Raw genomic sequence first — 16,406 nt, 5'->3', positions numbered from 1 at the left:
AGTACTCAGAAAGCTGCTTCTATCGTTATAAATGCATCTTCATTAAATTAGAGAACAGGAAGTGGGGCCAAAAAACTTTGACTGTGGGTAGCCTGTGAAACGCTCAAAGCATAAGAGAGAGGAAGAGAGAGAGAGAGAGAGAGAGAGAGAGAGAGAGAGCACGGTGATGCTGCGCATGCACCTACCATTCGCTGGCTTCGGCAGAACGCTTTTGTAGAGAAATATGAAAATCGAGAGAGCTTCGTGGAGCAGCAGCAGCAGCAACAGGACCACAAGAATGTTGTCCAAGTATTTGCATGGCGAATAGTTGACAACATAAACATTGTCGATGCAGCGCTGCAAGCGTTAAAAAGCCAAACGTTTATCAAAGCGGATAAGAGTGAAATTTTAGCCAAAAGACTTTTTCCATTCGAGATTGCAGAGGCGAGTTTGCGGTGCAACAAAATGTGTTTGTATTTGGGCGTCGTGGAGCATTTGGTGGATGTGGTGGCCTATTGTGTCTGCCGGATGCTGGAGCTAACGCTGCTCACCTTCGTGATGATGTGCAACACGGCCAAAGCCAAGCTGAGCAGCAGCAACAACGGCAACAACAACAACCAGCTCGTCCTGATGGAACAATGACCCAGGTTCACGTTTGGACTCCATGTCCATTGCACGGGCCAGTGCCGGGAAGCCGACAGACGCTGGGGCGTGGGCAACGTCTAGGGATTCTCTGAATGGAATATTGAAGTCTACTTTATTTTGGTGTACTTTTTTGGCTTAGATATATGTACAAAATATATATATATATGTATATGTGAATAAATTGCAGGCGTGTATAAATTGAGGTGTCTGAGTGTTGCTTGACTACTGCACAGTGGTTCGAGTATTATTTTTTGTGAAGCTAAAATGTTGTGGATTTTTATATAATTACCATGAATAAATAAATAGATTTGGGAAGAAATTTGTATTTTATTTTGAAATATCTAAGTGTAAAATCAATGTGTATTTATTAAAATACTAAAACACTTAAAATCTGCATATATAATCCGAATACCGAATTTGTTTGCCATCCGGAATGATAATTGCTGAAGAATGGTATTATATTATTTATTTTAATGATAATTAGTTCTCTACAAATCGCTCTGCATATGAAGTTAAAGGGTATATTGTTCGCCTATTCTCTTTTTGTCGTTGTCTACAATAAAGATCTTAAAATATATTTAATATAGAGAGCTTATATACATATCTCATATTTGACCGATGATATTGTCAAAAAGATTTTTTCTGTTCAATCTCTTTTGGGCCTCATGTAGAAGTGAGCTCTGTGTCTATCTCTAATACCATCGTATGGAGTATGGTGATATGGTGATCTTTCAAAATCCTATAGCGAGAGCCCTTTACATATGTATATGTATGTATATTAAAAATATTTCAACTGGACCCTGAACAAGCATAATGCAGTCATTAATACCTGTTTATGTATCATATCATATAAAAATATAATATAATATTAAAATCCACATTGAAATGTTTTGTGCGAAATGTATTCAATTTGTCCCATTGTCCAACGGAGCCATAACTTAGACTTGGCCTGGGGCAAGGATTTGTCTATTTACATTGTGTGTGTTGTGTGTGTTTGTTGCGTACTATTTGTTGTTTGTGTTTGTGTTTGTGCGTGTGTATCGCAGTGTCTCAGCCATTTATTGTGCTTATTAACATTGCGGAGCCGAAAGCAGCAACCCATTTGCATGATGATAAAGTATCGACTAGGGGCTTACACATGTAGCAATTTATTTATTTTCGCTCTGCTTTTCGGCGCCTCGAAATATGCTACACTCCCTCTCTCATTCTTTCTGCCTATTGTATTCAAATATGCTACTCCTCCTCTCTCGCTCTCTTAGCACTTCAGGCTTCAATTATATTCCCAGTTCTATAGTCTCTATTACAATTGCTATCTCTGTCCCTCTCCTATTTTATCTCTACTGTTATATTTATGTAGTTGTTTACAGTGTTTGTGCTTCTGGCGCTGCTTACGCATAAATTTATTGAAATTGTAGCAAAGTTTATTGCACACGCACAGCACCTAATGGCCCATTATTATTATCATCATCATCATCATCATCATTGTGGGTTAGATTCATTTGCAAGCCTTTATCTGAGCCATAGACTACTTAGCCTAAACCCAATTTTATCTATTTATTGACTTGTTATCAAAGAGCAACAATTATATTCATTTGGGATAGATCAATTTAGGTTCTGTAATCAGAGATTCATTAACTTACCCCTTCGATTCCTTTTACAACTTTAGCTTAATTACCCTTTGGCATGCTCGACTGGAAGATACTCTGACCCATTCAACAAGTTGAAGTCAGAGAGAACATAGAGGAAACACGAACTTTACTTTAGTATTTCTTGCCCGACTAATAAATACCAAAAAGAAATAACACTTCACAATATTGATAGTACTTAGCAAAACTAATCAAAGTACAACAAATTTATGAGCTCATTCAGAGTGTTAATTGTAACAGAACCGAATCTTGATTTTAACAAAATTCCTTCACCCAGTAACAAAAATAAATAAATTCCCAATACCTCATAGCTGCATTTTGGGCATTTTAAATCAAAGTTGGAGCAGTGAAAGCAAACGTGTTTTTAAATTCAACAAAATTCTATGCAATTATGGATGCGATCGATAAGACAGAGGTGAAGCAATCTATTTCTGAAACAAGCGGTGCGACAGAGCTGGGGGACAAAGCGGAGGAAAAACTGGAGGAGAAACCGGAGGAGAAACCGGAGGAGAAACTGGAGGAGAAACCGGAGGAGAAACCTGAGGAGAAACCGGAGGAGAAACCGGAGTCGCCGACCACATCGCAAACGGAGATCAAGGAGCAGCCTGTCGTGTATGACTACATGAAGTATCCCAACAAGAAGAAGGGACGAGTTCTGCACAATCATCACCACAATCGACTCAAGATGAGGAAGAACGTCTCCTTCAAGTGTATCGTAGAGCTGGTGACCTATACGGACGATTGGAAAATGCAGACAACCCAAAGCAAACTGCGCACTGAGGATCAGCAGGTGCGTCTCATATATCTAGATATATATATGTATATCTATTCATTTCCCTTATCCCCCCGCATGCAGAGAGAAAGATCCAAAAATCTGAGACGCAACTTTTGATAATCGATTGATTTGAATTGCACATCATTTTTAAATGTATTTTGTGAATTTTATGTAATTAAAATCGAATACAGAAATAAATTTAGTCAAGACACTTTATCGTAGAAGATGTATGTGAATATTTCTATAATAAGAAGATAAAATGTGTACAAATTTATATATACAGATCTAACTATCTTTGGATATTTTGCTAAACATATTGCAACGCAACTTGTTCATGATGTTACATATCACATATTCGCCCCGATCCTTGCCCTCAAAGTCGCCCGTCTTGATGCCCTCCTCCATGGTGCGCAGCATTTCGCTCCACAGCGCCTCCGCGCACTGATGATGGCCCAAATGGTGCAAGAGATCGACACAGGTAGACACGATGCCATACGGACTGAGCATTTTGTAGTTGGTCAGCGATAGTTTCGTTTGCAACGGCTTGAACACCGCATGATGATCCCCGATTTCGATGGACGAGAACAGATTGGAGCCACCGCAGATGGCGCTGCAGATGGTGGCCATGAATGTGCCGTAGAGATCGCTGGTCACCACCACATCGAAGTTCTGCGGTTCGAGTATGAGACGCGCTACACAGCGATCCAGTTCCATTGGCTCCGCATTAATGTCGGGGAATTCGTTCTTCACCAAATTTGAGGCGACGTCCAGCAGGACGCCCTCGGTCTTGGGCCACTCGGACGACTTGTGCACAATGGTCACCTTTCGCCGCTTCTTCGCAATGGCCACCTTGAAGGCAAAGCGTAAAAATCTCTTGATGTCCTTGCTATTGATGACGCGCAGGCCCTCGATGACGCCCTCCACCGGCGAGTACTCCAGCTCGGCATAGTTGCCCATGTTGTTCTGTGCGATCAGCTGGATATCGACGTTCGGAAAGCGACAATTGAAGCCGGGAAAGCTGCGCAAGTTGGTCATAAAGACATGCAAATCCAGATCGTTGCATATTTTCAACGATTGGCTCTTCGCCTTCGCGTCGTGCTGTATGTCTACATGAATCGCAGCACGATTGCGCAACACCGAGTTGTAGTACTCCTGGCCCTGGTTCACGAAGATGCGCTGCACATCGACCGGCACCCGGGCGCTGCTCAGCAACGAGGTGACATACTTGGCGCCCTGTTTTCCGATTATGGTCTCGCCACAGAGCAGGGTGACATGTGTGATGCCCCCATATTTGGAACGGGGCAGAACACTGACGTCCTTCGTGCGCAGCTCGCCCTTGATCACGGCTGCCGTGACCCCCATCACGTTCGCATCATCGCCGTAGTTGCGCCTCCACAACTGGGAGAGTCCAATATGATGATGATATTGACTGTTCCGCAACCGTCGCATTGTAGCGATACAAATTTAGTTGGAAAAAAATTTGGAAATAAAATAATTATCTAAAAATTTGGCCTCAGCTTACTAAGCTATGAGATATGTGGCTGTCAAGCCCCCAAAGCCCCATAATCAAACATGACAGCAAATTGATCTCGAAACATTTTATTCTCCAAGTTGTTGTTGTTGTTAGTTTAACCGATTTGGTATGATCTTCATCGGCTATGCGACAAAATCAACGCCCGTCCCTCCGCATGTCACTTATATGTCCCAGCAGACGTTCTTCTGCGCGCACGGACAACCATCGACTCCATAGTTGCCAATCAGGATTTCAGTTTGCGTTCCCTTCTCCTGTGGATTCACATAGTCGTACACGTACTTGGTGTAGTACTTGTCCGGCAAGTAGTATATGGGTATCTCCTTGACGATGCGTAGGTGATCCTTGAGCAGCATTTCCCCCATCTCTGGTGAAGTGTACCTGGCCCTCACACTGTACTGCTTCTGCTTGACCTGCCGCAGCGTCGGCTCCAGGTGGAGATGATAATGCGGTATGAACTCATCCAGATTCACATCCAGCTCGTCCAGCTGCTTTTGGCGTATGATGTCGCATTGCTGGCAACGACATTTGCCGCCATGATAGCAATACCTCTTCTTGCCATCTGTATCGACCATCATCAGTGGAACGCATTTTGGCTTCTCGATTGGCTGAGGCTCCGTCTGAGTTGACCTCGTGGCCTGTGGTGGATCCGAATACATCATGGCACCGAATGTGTTGTCGCAAACTGGGAGAATTCAATGATGGAATGGAGTTGCTGACAACAACAAATTTCGTTTCTAACTGAGACCAGTTGACATAAATACGACAAGCAACGAGACATGTAAATGTATTCGATTTTATTTATGGAGCAAAGCAGGCCACGATTATATGCCCAAGATGGTACGAAGGGCACTCTGTAGATCCAATCTCTCACATTAGAGTATAGCTGGAGAGAGCAACTGTCTGCTCTCTCGATCTATACTCTGAGGGGAAAGAATGGTTACAGAGCAGCCTGGACATCGATGGGCAATTATGGTAGGTCAGGCTCTATCAATCTCTCAGCTGAGAGTGTGATTGGAGAGAGAAGTTTCCTTGACATCTATAATCAGAAGGGAAAGAAGGCTGGGAGCTGCAACTTCTTTGGCATGGCCTGATCGTAAATGGGAGATCTCCCCAGCCTCCCTCAGTTGAGAGCATAGTTTGAGCAGCAGCTGCTTTGCATTGCCAACTCAATCGACACTCTCAAGTGAAGGAATGTCATTATCATCAGAGCCAACTCCTAGGCAACGGTCCTTGAGACTCAAGCTAGATTATCCGGCTATCATTCTGGAGCATCGTGTCTGGACCCGAGCAGTAAACATTTTTGCTAATATCCTTGTAGACTTTGCGAGGCTTAACCAAGCCGCAGTTGGGGCACGTACGGACGTATGCATTGTCCGCCCTTCGCTCCGACTCAATTAGTTGGGCATAGTAGCGCTTCAGCTCGCGATAACGCAGCTCTCGCTCGAATTGTTTTAGCGCTGGACATTGTTTGATCTCGAATTGCTCGTCTTGTTCCAGAACCTCGTTAGGCTTTTCGGCTTTTGGTTTGCCTTGCTTGGCCTTCGGCCTCCTGGGCTTTTTTGGCAAAGGAACGACACTCGAGATGGGCACTTCAAAGAAGGTCTCTGTGTGCTTGTAGGTTTGTCTCGCTTCGTGGTTGCCGTTGGATATCTTGCGAATGACATAGTCGTTGGGCGAGGTCAACGAGCCACGGAACGAGAGCCTATACCATTTCGGATGATAGGACATTTGTCGCCTGCTAATTCGAATGGCGTTAAAATTTTGAATATTTTATCAAAGCAATGTGAGACGAAATAAAGTAAAAAGAGAAAGTGAGAATGGAGAGTACAAAATGGGCTGGTTACAATCTACGCAGATAACAGCGAAGATCTATGGGTAAGATAGGTAGGATAATTCTATATAGATAACAGCCTCGTATAATACAGAGAACATTCAAGTTCAGTTGCAAACAATTTGTCTAGCTAACAAGAAGCAAAAATAGAAAATGTCTCTGATAGTCGAGAATGAGATCCAATGGCTGACGGAGATTATTTTGCCAAAGATTCTGCGTAATGGAAAACTTCTCGATGACTACAACGAATCGCTGGCTGAAACATTCGAAGTGAAGAGCGTTGAAATCAATGTAATTGGCGTCGATGAGGCGTACATGCTGACCATATGCTACAGAGCTACGATCGAGCTGAAATATGCAGGGCAGCAGCTGCAGAAGAAATTAGTAGTAAAGGTAAAACCAAAGAGCTTATCGTAGCTTTAAATACTATTTTATAGCAGTTAGGCAAGACAAGGAATTATATTAGAATCTACGTGACGATGATAACCTAAGCTATATTTACAATGATTTGCACAGAAAACGCCCAAGATATCGAGCGACCTATACAATGTGATACAATTTGATAGTCTGTTCAGCAATGAAGTTATCTTCTACACCGAGATACTGCCAGTTATCCAGGAGCTGAGCAACGGCAAGTTCGCTGCGCCCAGATATTATTATAGCGAGATCAAAGCGGATGCTGCGCTGATTATACTGAGTGATTTTGCCTCCGATGGCTGGAGTGTCACCAAAGACCTGTACGGCCTGAGCCTGGAGCATGCCCGCATAGCAGGTGAGTCTGCAAAATAATTTCAGTTTGCTAAATAGATATATTTATATTTGTAAATTTGCAGTTAAGTACCTGGGCACATTTCATGGCTTTGGCTTTGCCATGAAGCACACGCAGCCGGAGCGTTTCCAGCAGCTCACTGCAAAGCTGCGGGAAGCTCGTTACGCCAAGGAGACGCTCAGCACGGAGTGGGGATTGAAGCATAAAATCAGCCTGAGGCGAGCCGAAGGAGTCGTAGCAAAATATCAGCCACAAATGGACAAGGAATTCATTAGGAAATTCCAGCAACTCGTCTACAGTTATATAGGCTATGGACGCCAGAGAGTGGCGCCGCGCGAGCCCCTCTCCACACTCTGCCATGGCGACTATCTGAGGAACAATGTGGCCTACAAGTACGACGCGGACAGCAGTGGAACGCCTCTTGATATCATGATGTTCGACTATCAGACAATGCGTGTGTCCTCGCCCATGATAGATCTGTCCGTCTTTCTGGCTCTTTCCCTGCTCGCCGAAGTGCGCTATGCGAATTTCGATACTCTCTTCGATGACTATTGCAATGCCTTGGCTGAAAGCTACAGAGAACATTCAAAGCAACAATTGCCGGAGTTCTTAAGGTACAGTAGGGTAAGACCTCGATCGGTCCATATTAATAGCTTATTTACCTTCTTGCAGTCGCGAGAATTTGCTAAAGGAATATATCCGATTCTTACCCTATGCCATACATATAACCTCCTATTTTCTGATGTCGCTCGTTGCTCCACCTAAAAAATCGCCGGCAGAAAACTTCGAGTCACAGATCTCCACCAAGGAAATTGTGCAGACGGCCATGCATCAAGGCGGCGAGTTGGTGGATCGTGAAATAGCTCACCAGCTTAAGGAATTATACGAACTGAGCCGCTTGCACAACGTGCAAATAGATGAGCATATTGATACATCCAAGTGGTCTGAAGAGGCTGCCAAGTTTGTAAATGAATCAACTGAACTGTACGGAATTGATTGAATTTTGCAAAGTAATATACATAGATGCTCTTCACAGGGCTTCCTACCACATAGCAAATGTCTTATCTTATCTCTATTATTATTGTTTTAATTACTAGGGGGTATACATATACAGAGTCTACATTCTTTCTACCTCACTGCGATAAATTCGTAAACATTTCGGATTACACCAAACGAAACAATGTTAGGTAAATCAATCACGTATCCACACTCACGCGAATAATATGTATATGTATATATATATATATATGTAAGTATGTGCTACATATGCATATACATGTATATATTTGTACTATTACACACGATCGTCGATTGTCGCTTAAAACTTGGCCACATTGCCGTCCAACTAGTAGTTGCTTGTTATTCACGAAGCCGAATGGTTCTCGACGAATGCTTAGATAATGGCGTTGTGTGTTGATAAAGAAATCGACTGGCTGACCAGTACAATTTTACCAGAGATTCTGAAAAATGGTCGTCTGGTTGATAATTACAGCGAAGCACTGCTGCCGAGCTTCAAGGTTGGGGATATCACAATCGCTGTAATTGGACCCGAGGAGGCCTTCATGTTGACACAATGCTATCGAGCGACAATTCAATTCGAATACGCCGGCGAGAAGTATCAGCGTAAAATGGTTGTTAAGGTGTGTTACGTACTATATATGTACATACATGCATACTTAACTGTAGAAGCATTATATTATTTAAATCTACTATGGATACATAGGCTATACTATACCATATATGTATACACCAAATGAACTTTGCTTTACATTATATACTTCATTTACAATATGACTATATTATATGCATCACAAACTATAATTAACTATGTAAACATCATAAGCTATACTATATTAAGCAATTTGTATGTGGGACAATGGGATTGCGCCAACAAAGCTACGCTCAATTGATTCCCCTCTCTCTCTCTCTCTCACACACACAGAAAACGCCAGAGATCCCAGCTGAGGCTTACAACGACGCTCAATTTGAGAACTTATTTCACAACGAAATTTGTTTTTATACGGATATACTGCCCATTATACAGAAACTGAGCGATACCAAGTTTGCTGCGCCCACGTATTATTATGGTGAGATTAAAGCGGAGTCGGCTGTGATCATCTTGGGTGACTTTGCATCGGATGGCTGGAGTGTGACAAAGGCTAGATATGGTTTGAGTCTGGAGCATGCGCGCATTGCAGGTGAGTTCAAAGATGAGCAGAGTAAACAGTTATTCTTATTCTCTATTTTCCTCACACATTCTCAGTCAAATATCTGGGCAGATTTCATGGCTTTGGCTATGCTCTGAAGCACAATCAGCCTGAACGTTTCAAGGAGCTTTCAGGCTGCTTTAGAGAATCACGTTTTGCCAATGACAACATTAGTCCCGAGTGGGATTTAATATCCAAAGTTGGACTGCAGCGTGCGGCTCAATCAACCCACAAATACCATCCCGAAGTGGACAAGGAGTTTATCAAAAAGTTTCAACAATTGGTGTACAAAAGTGTGGGCTATGGGCGTCAACGCGTGGCGCCTCGCGAGCCCCTCTCCACACTCTGCCATGGCGACTATCTGAGGAACAATGTGGCCTACAAGTACGACACGGACAGCAGTGGAACGCCTCTTGATATCATGATGTTCGACTATCAGACAATGCGTCTGTCCTCGCCCATGGTAGATCTGTCCGTCTTTCTGGCCAATTCTGTGCTGGCAGATGTGCGCTATTCAAATTTCGACACTATTTTTGATGATTATTGCGAGGCGCTGTTTGAGAGCTATACGAAGCAATCTAATGAACAACTTCCAGCATTCTTGAAGTAAGATGATGTAATGAAGTTTATACAGCTTGTAATTAATTTTTCCTTTCAGTCGCGAGACTTTGCTGCAGGAGTACATACGCTTTTTGCCATATTCGCTGGGCATTTCAGCTTCATTCCTCCCGTGGCTGGTCGCACCGCCACAACTTACGACCGCTGAAATGTTCACTCAACAACAGTCCCAGGCGGAAATTGTTGAAGCGTCCATGACACAAGGCGGCGAAATTGTTGATCGTGAAATTGCCCACCAGATGAAGGAAATGTTTGAGCTGAGTCAATTGCATAATGTTCAAATTGATGAAGATATTGATAACAGCGAATGGATTACAAGTGTTAATTTTGCATATGTAGATAACAATTCACGGGAGCTTTGTCATTGTGAATGAGCAAAAATAAATATTGCCAGATGTAATGACTTTTACTTTTTAGAACAAGTAATGATTCGTGCTGATAGCTAAGTAGGATTTTGGTCACATACATATGTACATATCTACACATTTTTGTTTAATCCCAAACAAGTTCTATGTAGTGTGTATGTTGATTAACTGTAGATAGCAGGTGCCAGCTGATTAAATTGGCATAAAAAGCCGCATAGCCTATGTGGCAACTCCGGTTTTTATGACGATAATAAATCGTTTTTATTTTTGGATATGCAGCTGATTGCCACCGACTATGTGGCAGCACTCTTATACGAATCGTCTGGCAGCACTAACACATATTTAAGAACAACAGGTTCTTGCTGAATTTTAGCAACAAATATGTTTAATCCTTCTCGACAGCAAGTGCTGCGGCTTTATAAGCATCTCATCAAATACGGCAATCATTTAAAGCTAACGGATAAGAATTATTTCCTTGGTCGAGTGCGACACGAGTTCCGCGAAAATAGACAACTAACAAACGCTCAAGAAATTGAGTTTAATTTTAAGGTACGCAGTTATATCACTAGAAAAGGGAACTAAATTTCATTTAAATTATTTACTTAGCGTGGCGAAACATTGCTGAAAAAAGGGCGCATACTCTAGTAATGCTCAAATTGCGTTCCTTAGCTGGTTCACTCTCCAGCAATCTCTGTCGGCTGGCCTCCAACGCCCACTTGGACTACTCACGTTACCCAACCCTGCAGGAGTCGGATATTGAGGAGACATTGATGCGTGGCAGCGGACCCGGAGGACAGGCTGTAAACAAAACCAACAATTGTGTCTTTCTGCGTCATCTGCCCACGGGCATCACAGTCAAATGTCATCTGCACCGCTTGGCCTCCAAGAATCGCATCGAAGCCCGTAAAATACTGCTGGAAAAACTTGATGTTCACCTAAACGGAGAGAAGTCCATTGCAGCACAGCAGAAGGCGCTTGATCAGAAAAAGTCAACGGAGCGCAAACGCCGGCAAGGAAAACTGCACGAGATGAAAAAGAACTGGCAAAATCGTGAGCGCGAAGAGAGTGAATGAATGAACCGAAAGACTTGTTAAACTTTAAAATTTGGGTTTTTATTCGAGCACTACTACCAGCTGGCGAAGTCGCCGAAACCATTGGCAACTTTTTTCTTTTTCGCCGGCTGCGCAGCTGGCAATTGCTCTTGAGGATCTGGTTTCTTAGGTGCACTTGGTTTAAGGTATTTTCCAACTCCTGGACGATATACTTTCAGTGGCTCGTTCATGCGTTTTTGCTGCTCCAGCTTTGTCGCTGCCACCTGCTTACTGGCCGCCTCTTCGGCGCGTTCTTTGGCCAACTGTTCTACGGCTTCCTCGAACGGGTTGACAAACACTTGAGCATTCTCTATGATAATGTCTTCGATGGGCCGATCTTTGTTGTCCACCTCAATATTCTCCATTTTCTGCAGCGTCTCCAATCCGCCAACAAGCTTGCCAAATATTGTGTGCTTGCCATCGAGTTGCTTGCACGACCGATAAGTAATGAAGCTGCAAGGAATAATTTAAGTTATTTGTTTAAGTAACATAACCAGCTTTACTAACAACTGAGAGCCATTTGTATTGGGTCCTGAATTGGCCATGGAGAGAATGCCCCGTCCCGTGTGCGAAAGATTTGGCTTGAACTCGTCCTCAAACATTTTACCCCAAATCGATTTGCCGCCAGCTCCAGTGCCTGTTGGATCACCACCTTGTATCTAAGAAGAAATTAACGTTACTATCAGTTAAATATAGCTTTAAATATTACTAACTATAAAGTTCCGGATGGAGCGGTGAAACAGCACATTGTTGTAGTAGCCGTCTGCGCAATGCTTTATAAAATTATCGCAAGCGCGTGGCGTCTGATCACAGTAGAGCTCCAAGTTGAGTGGCCCGAAATTTGTGTTAAGTCGCACGTAGCCCTTCTTCTTGACGCGCTCGTACTTAACCAAATCGTCATCTATGATGGCTGCCTCGATCTGGGAGACGGGCACCATGGCAGTGGACGTAAAGCTGGCTGCCACTGCACCAGTCGAGTAGTGAGCCGCATTAAATTTGTCTGCAGTGCGCTTCGACGTTGTGGGTGCTTCTTCTGCTGGCTGGTAATCCTTTTGTAGCTGTGCGAGGGTCTCTTTTGTTTCCATATTCATTGTCTTGATGCGTCCCTGGGGATCTTTTCGTTCCAGCTGCTCTTCAGCCGATAAAACACGCAGGTTTTTCTTGATGTGATAGAATTTGGATATGTCGAACTTTTCTAAATGTTGCGGATCTTGTATGGTTATAATATCCTTGCGCTGGAATGGTGTGTCATCAATTAAATCCTTCCAGTTCTTGGTCTTGATGTTAAGCTGGTCAATTGCCTCCCAGCAGTAAACATTGCCCGTTGTACCCACAGCCACAATGTGTGAGTTTTTGCTGAACGGCTTGAAGAGAGCTGGACAATGGTATTCATCATTGGCATTTTTATAAAAGTTGAGCTTCAGCAAGGACTTGGAATCCATTTTTTGACCAGTAATGGGATTCACTTTGAACGCCTTCAAGAAATTTAGAATGGCCTCATATTCAAAGACGTTTCCATTAGGATCGCAGTATGGCGTTTCAAATGGTGCCATGGTTATACAGCAATTGCCAAATGGCAAACGTTTAAATTTAATATGCTCATTTTCCAAAGATTCCACCTTTTTGCCACCATAGAACTCGCTCCACTCGGTGTACGTTAGGTACCTGCCAAAACGTGTTATCAGTTACTCCATAATTAGAGATTAAGCTTTAAATCTTACATTTTATCCTTTTGATGCTGTCGTTTACCCATTTTGCAGGCTTTTTATGCAATTACAAGTCACAAGTAAACAAAAACAATCTTCGCAATTGTATTGGATATTCCATCCAAACGATAAACTATTTGATATGCGGTCTATCGATAGACTCTGATAGCAACTGTATTTAACAGCTGTTCAGAGCTGCGGTCACATTGTCAACCCAAGCTGAAGCCGCGTCAAATTTGTTATTGTTGATATTTAATTAATTGATCATAAAATATGTCGCAGCCGATTAAAAATTGTGTGTCGGAACCTAATATTGAGGAAGCTTTCCAAAGGCACAGTCCAATCGCAGCCAAAGTGAAGGCAGAATATGATAAAGCATTAATAGATTTGTTTGCAGATATGGGGTAAGTCTTTTGGTGTCTTTGAATTGTATGTTATTGATATATTTATATTGCAATTGTAGACCCATTTGCCTGGAGCCATTTGCAGCCATTCTATTGGAGCACGAGAACACAATTCTGAACAAAGACACTTTAATAGAGCGTGTGCGCATGCGCATGAGCCAGCTGCTGCCCAAGATCAATGAAAATTTCTTTGTTTCCAATGATGTAGGCAAAAAATTAATAACCCTTGAGGTACTCAAAGAAAAATTTGAACCCTATAAAGGCACAAACTGGTAACTGGAGGCTATGATATACATATCCTGAATATTACATTGAAAATATAAATGTTACAGGCAAGTGCATAAGCTGACACCTGAGGAAAGGACAAGACCTGTGCGCATGCGTCTTATGGATTCCAGCATTAGATTTATACAAAAGCAGATACAGGGACAGGAAAAAGCCATAGAGGCAAGCTTGCATTCATAATTGCTTTCTCTGCATAAATTTGATTATTATTTCCATCTATCGTTCTAGATTGCCTTGGCAAAGAGTAAAGAGAACCGGGAACGCATTCAAAACATTCAAAACGAACGCGTCAAGCTTTACGCCCTCATGCAACAGCAAATGAGTTACTACGAAGAAATGGAGCCAAAACTAATGGATCTAATAAAAGTAATGATAGGAAATGTAGATTAGCTTAAAACTTCATAATTGTATATACTCCAAATTAGAAATAAATTTAAAGCAGTTCATTGTGAATATTCAACATTTATCGAATATTTCAATTAATAGACTAGTTGATTAACTTCAGCCACTCTTCAGCTCTTTGCAGTGATGTAATCAGTGGGGAAAACTTTTTCGGCATACATAATATTGTTGGTAATGTTGAACAGCATGAAATTATAATGATATATCAAAAGTAGATTCTAATTGCATATTCTATCAATTAAACAGCATTATTTTGTATCATATCATATGCTTATTAAATACTTGTCGATTATTACCACTGGTCAGTGTTAGTACACATACATTTTTGAATTTTAACGAGTATTTTAATATACACCAGAGCTATCGAAAATTGAGTTAATCGTCTGATCAAGAATCGCCTCTTTGAGCTTAACAGCAGGATAACAGCGGTATGCAGTAGCGAAAATTCGCGTTTCATCATTGAGCAGCTTTTCATTATAATTTATTCAGTCCTTCAGTTAACATCGTTTTGCTTCCAAGTTTTAAATATATAAAAAATTTTTTAAGCATACATTTTTTGAAATCAAAAGTTAAACGTTTGAAGAGTCTGTTTTACTATTTTTTTTTTCTTTTTTTGTAAATGCTGCGAGTGAAATTTTTTACCAAGCTTTTATTATTATTCGTTTTCCGGCTGTGAATTGTGTCAATTCTTTTTATTTTACAAGTATTGCACTTTTCACGGCCGGAAAAAGGGTAAAATATTTAACACGTATTAATTCGCAGATACATATATGTATATATTGTATAGTCTGCAATATGTGCTTCATTCGCTACTATATTCCCGCCAAGTAAGTTTCAAAAGTAAAAACGAAAAATGTAAAATTTTCAACTGCGCTTGTAGGACGGTATTTGTGACAATATGAAATGATGAAATAATTTTATTCACCATATTGCACATCTCCCGGCCTATAAAAGAGTTGTGAACTCGTCCATTAAAAATAAATGTGTACTTGAACTAAATTTTCACTATAAATATCATTTAAATGTATTCATTTTTAGGCCGTGCTATGTGACAATATGTATTTAATTTGTATTCATATTGCACATCTCCCGGCCTACAAGTGTAAATGCAAAATTCAACACATAATTCATAGTTCTATGGTATGTCTGTATGTAAATAGAAATTGTACCGCAGCATTTTTGTGCATGAATATGTATGCATAAAAGTAGAGTCCCGTTAGAAGATTGATCAGCTTTAAGCGCGATGAGTGCGAGCGAGACGAATAGAATGGCGCCGTGCAAAATCTGTTTTCTTAGAAATCCGACGTTAACTTTGTGCCGTCGAACTTTTTCAGATTCTGCTTTAGCCTTCCTTCCGCTCGCGCTTTTTAACATTTTCTTTTTGAGCTGTGTATATCTGTGCATTTGTGTATGGATAATAGAATAGTGGCAGACGCAATCTTTGCAAAACAATATGGCAAAAATTCAAATGATGTATATAATATATGTTTTTTATATTTTTGTATTTATATTTGATATATATTTTAGCTACAAACAATATGTGCAAGATTGAATATTGTGCCTCAAATGTGATTTTTTCGCAAAATTGTTAATTTTGAAATTAACGTCATTTTTCAAGTAGCGCCACCTGGTGTAATATTTAGATATTTAATCGTGCGCGTGTATAACATGCGTTTAGCCCAGACAACAACCTACAGTAGAACAGATAGCAAAACAGTCTAAATATTTTTTTTCTAAATTATGGTAGTATAATAAGTGTACGTACATATGTATGTGGTTAGCAGGGATAGTAACCGTTTTGTATGTAGCGAAGAGCGTACTGTAATCTTGACAGTTAAATTTGAATATAGCGTGCTAAACAAATAATTATAAAAATTATTAATTAAATAGCTAGCTCTTTTTAAATGACAAAAAAAAAAAAAATTTTTTTATAAAATAGGTAGTGTTAGATTAGACCACAGAATGGAAATAATTTAATTTTGGTTTGAGAATTTGCATTTAAGCTTTGACTGTTTGTAAATCACTGACGTTAATTAAAATTTAATATTAATTTGCGACTTTAGGAATGGTGTTAAATCAATCATTTTAATAGGCATTTGTTTGATGTTCGCTCTAATGTAAGAGGCAAATTTAATTAGCGCGCATCGTT

General features: G+C 41.1%; 11 protein-coding genes across 11 annotated transcripts; 7 read left to right on the top strand and 4 right to left on the bottom strand.

Moving 5' to 3' along the window:
• Positions 1-219: 219 nt before the first annotated feature.
• prim (primacord) lies at positions 220-826 on the top strand. The gene has a single exon (XM_018103449.3). The coding sequence runs from the start codon at positions 445-447 to the stop codon at positions 619-621; it is 177 nt and encodes a 58-aa protein (XP_017958938.1). The 5' UTR covers positions 220-444; the 3' UTR covers positions 622-826.
• A 1,647-nt stretch (positions 827-2,473) lies between these two features.
• On the top strand, positions 2,474-3,254 carry LOC108653163 (uncharacterized). Its single transcript, XM_089260883.1, has 2 exons — positions 2,474-3,060; positions 3,127-3,254. The coding sequence occupies exons 1-2, from the start codon at positions 2,662-2,664 to the stop codon at positions 3,160-3,162; spliced, it is 435 nt and encodes a 144-aa protein (XP_089117009.1). The 5' UTR covers positions 2,474-2,661; the 3' UTR covers positions 3,163-3,254.
• Positions 3,255-3,315: 61 nt separating this feature from the next.
• LOC108655259 (isocitrate dehydrogenase [NAD] subunit gamma, mitochondrial) lies at positions 3,316-4,595 on the bottom strand. Its single transcript, XM_018107010.3, has one exon. It carries the CDS (start codon positions 4,492-4,494, stop codon positions 3,331-3,333), a length of 1,164 nt encoding a protein of 387 aa, XP_017962499.1. The 5' UTR covers positions 4,495-4,595; the 3' UTR covers positions 3,316-3,330.
• A 23-nt stretch (positions 4,596-4,618) lies between these two features.
• LOC108655260 (uncharacterized) lies at positions 4,619-5,359 on the bottom strand. The gene has a single exon (XM_018107011.3). The coding sequence runs from the start codon at positions 5,236-5,238 to the stop codon at positions 4,741-4,743; it is 498 nt and encodes a 165-aa protein (XP_017962500.1). The 5' UTR covers positions 5,239-5,359; the 3' UTR covers positions 4,619-4,740.
• A 166-nt stretch (positions 5,360-5,525) lies between these two features.
• Positions 5,526-6,444, bottom strand: LOC108653162 (uncharacterized). The gene has a single exon (XM_018103476.3). The coding sequence runs from the start codon at positions 6,305-6,307 to the stop codon at positions 5,822-5,824; it is 486 nt and encodes a 161-aa protein (XP_017958965.1). The 5' UTR covers positions 6,308-6,444; the 3' UTR covers positions 5,526-5,821.
• Positions 6,445-6,506: 62 nt separating this feature from the next.
• Positions 6,507-8,218, top strand: LOC108655254 (uncharacterized). Its single transcript, XM_018107003.3, has 4 exons — positions 6,507-6,803; positions 6,927-7,182; positions 7,244-7,793; positions 7,852-8,218. The coding sequence occupies exons 1-4, from the start codon at positions 6,564-6,566 to the stop codon at positions 8,177-8,179; spliced, it is 1,374 nt and encodes a 457-aa protein (XP_017962492.1). The 5' UTR covers positions 6,507-6,563; the 3' UTR covers positions 8,180-8,218.
• A 264-nt stretch (positions 8,219-8,482) lies between these two features.
• Positions 8,483-10,400, top strand: LOC108655186 (uncharacterized). Its single transcript, XM_018106918.3, has 4 exons — positions 8,483-8,819; positions 9,122-9,377; positions 9,443-9,992; positions 10,045-10,400. Exons 1-4 carry the CDS (start codon positions 8,580-8,582, stop codon positions 10,376-10,378), a joined length of 1,380 nt encoding a protein of 459 aa, XP_017962407.3. The 5' UTR covers positions 8,483-8,579; the 3' UTR covers positions 10,379-10,400.
• Positions 10,401-10,750: 350 nt separating this feature from the next.
• On the top strand, positions 10,751-11,310 carry LOC108654582 (mitochondrial ribosome and complex I assembly factor AltMIEF1). Its single transcript, XM_018106046.2, has 2 exons — positions 10,751-10,918; positions 10,976-11,310. Exons 1-2 carry the CDS (start codon positions 10,751-10,753, stop codon positions 11,012-11,014), a joined length of 207 nt encoding a protein of 68 aa, XP_017961535.1. The 3' UTR covers positions 11,015-11,310.
• On the top strand, positions 11,017-11,523 carry LOC108654581 (mitochondrial translation release factor in rescue). Its single transcript, XM_018106045.3, has one exon. It carries the CDS (start codon positions 11,017-11,019, stop codon positions 11,440-11,442), a length of 426 nt encoding a protein of 141 aa, XP_017961534.1. The 3' UTR covers positions 11,443-11,523.
• LOC108654574 (RING-type E3 ubiquitin-protein ligase PPIL2) lies at positions 11,457-13,314 on the bottom strand. Its single transcript, XM_018106036.3, has 4 exons — positions 13,182-13,314; positions 12,174-13,125; positions 11,968-12,119; positions 11,457-11,913 (listed from the first exon to the last, which is right to left on the bottom strand). The coding sequence occupies exons 1-4, from the start codon at positions 13,211-13,213 to the stop codon at positions 11,496-11,498; spliced, it is 1,554 nt and encodes a 517-aa protein (XP_017961525.1). The 5' UTR covers positions 13,214-13,314; the 3' UTR covers positions 11,457-11,495.
• Positions 13,315-13,379: 65 nt separating this feature from the next.
• Nnf1a (kinetochore protein Nnf1a) lies at positions 13,380-14,310 on the top strand. The gene is made up of 4 exons (XM_018106044.3): positions 13,380-13,570; positions 13,630-13,842; positions 13,903-14,017; positions 14,084-14,310. The coding sequence occupies exons 1-4, from the start codon at positions 13,440-13,442 to the stop codon at positions 14,243-14,245; spliced, it is 621 nt and encodes a 206-aa protein (XP_017961533.1). The 5' UTR covers positions 13,380-13,439; the 3' UTR covers positions 14,246-14,310.
• Positions 14,311-16,406: the final 2,096 nt, after the last annotated feature.

This window comes from Drosophila navojoa, chromosome 5, assembly GCF_054131105.1.
Source record: "Drosophila navojoa isolate 15081-1374.11 chromosome 5, UAZ_NAV_1.0, whole genome shotgun sequence".
Lineage (NCBI taxonomy): Eukaryota > Metazoa > Arthropoda > Insecta > Diptera > Drosophilidae > Drosophila > Drosophila navojoa.
The sequence above is the reverse complement of the archived record's forward strand: the minus strand, read 5'-3'. Positions and strand labels throughout refer to the sequence as shown.

What these genes read in the sequence shown, in the direction of transcription:
- Nnf1a (XM_018106044.3), top strand. Translation starts at nt 13,440, where the DNA reads ATGTCGCAGCCGATTAAAAATTGTGTGTCGGAACCTAATATTGAGGAA. An exon ending in GATTTGTTTGCAGATATGGG is followed by an intron (nt 13,571 to 13,629) that starts GTAAGTCTTTTG and finishes TTGCAATTGTAG; the next exon opens with ACCCATTTGCCTGGAGCCAT. An exon ending in CCCTATAAAGGCACAAACTG is followed by an intron (nt 13,843 to 13,902) that starts GTAACTGGAGGC and finishes TAAATGTTACAG; the next exon opens with GCAAGTGCATAAGCTGACAC.
- LOC108654574 (XM_018106036.3), bottom strand. Translation starts at nt 13,213, where the DNA reads ATGGGTAAACGACAGCATCAAAAGGATAAAAT. An exon ending in CAGCATCAAAAGGATAAAAT is followed by an intron (nt 13,126 to 13,181) that starts GTAAGATTTAAA and finishes ACGTTTTGGCAG; the next exon opens with GTACCTAACGTACACCGAGT. An exon ending in GCTCCATCCGGAACTTTATA is followed by an intron (nt 12,120 to 12,173) that starts GTTAGTAATATT and finishes ATTTCTTCTTAG; the next exon opens with ATACAAGGTGGTGATCCAAC.
- LOC108653163 (XM_089260883.1), top strand. Translation starts at nt 2,662, where the DNA reads ATGGATGCGATCGATAAGACAGAGGTGAAGCAATCTATTTCTGAAACA. An exon ending in TGCGCACTGAGGATCAGCAG is followed by an intron (nt 3,061 to 3,126) that starts GTGCGTCTCATA and finishes CCCCGCATGCAG; the next exon opens with AGAGAAAGATCCAAAAATCT.
- LOC108655259 (XM_018107010.3), bottom strand. Translation starts at nt 4,494, where the DNA reads ATGCGACGGTTGCGGAACAGTCAATATCATCATCATATTGGACTCTCC.
- LOC108655186 (XM_018106918.3), top strand. Translation starts at nt 8,580, where the DNA reads ATGGCGTTGTGTGTTGATAAAGAAATCGACTGGCTGACCAGTACAATT. An exon ending in AGCGTAAAATGGTTGTTAAG is followed by an intron (nt 8,820 to 9,121) that starts GTGTGTTACGTA and finishes TCACACACACAG; the next exon opens with AAAACGCCAGAGATCCCAGC. An exon ending in CAACTTCCAGCATTCTTGAA is followed by an intron (nt 9,993 to 10,044) that starts GTAAGATGATGT and finishes TTTTCCTTTCAG; the next exon opens with TCGCGAGACTTTGCTGCAGG.
- LOC108653162 (XM_018103476.3), bottom strand. Translation starts at nt 6,307, where the DNA reads ATGTCCTATCATCCGAAATGGTATAGGCTCTCGTTCCGTGGCTCGTTG.
- LOC108654581 (XM_018106045.3), top strand. Translation starts at nt 11,017, where the DNA reads ATGCTCAAATTGCGTTCCTTAGCTGGTTCACTCTCCAGCAATCTCTGT.
- LOC108655254 (XM_018107003.3), top strand. Translation starts at nt 6,564, where the DNA reads ATGTCTCTGATAGTCGAGAATGAGATCCAATGGCTGACGGAGATTATT. An exon ending in AGAAGAAATTAGTAGTAAAG is followed by an intron (nt 6,804 to 6,926) that starts GTAAAACCAAAG and finishes TGATTTGCACAG; the next exon opens with AAAACGCCCAAGATATCGAG. An exon ending in CAATTGCCGGAGTTCTTAAG is followed by an intron (nt 7,794 to 7,851) that starts GTACAGTAGGGT and finishes ACCTTCTTGCAG; the next exon opens with TCGCGAGAATTTGCTAAAGG.
- LOC108654582 (XM_018106046.2), top strand. Translation starts at nt 10,751, where the DNA reads ATGTTTAATCCTTCTCGACAGCAAGTGCTGCGGCTTTATAAGCATCTC. An exon ending in AAATTGAGTTTAATTTTAAG is followed by an intron (nt 10,919 to 10,975) that starts GTACGCAGTTAT and finishes TTATTTACTTAG; the next exon opens with CGTGGCGAAACATTGCTGAA.
- LOC108655260 (XM_018107011.3), bottom strand. Translation starts at nt 5,238, where the DNA reads ATGATGTATTCGGATCCACCACAGGCCACGAGGTCAACTCAGACGGAG.
- prim (XM_018103449.3), top strand. Translation starts at nt 445, where the DNA reads ATGTGTTTGTATTTGGGCGTCGTGGAGCATTTGGTGGATGTGGTGGCC.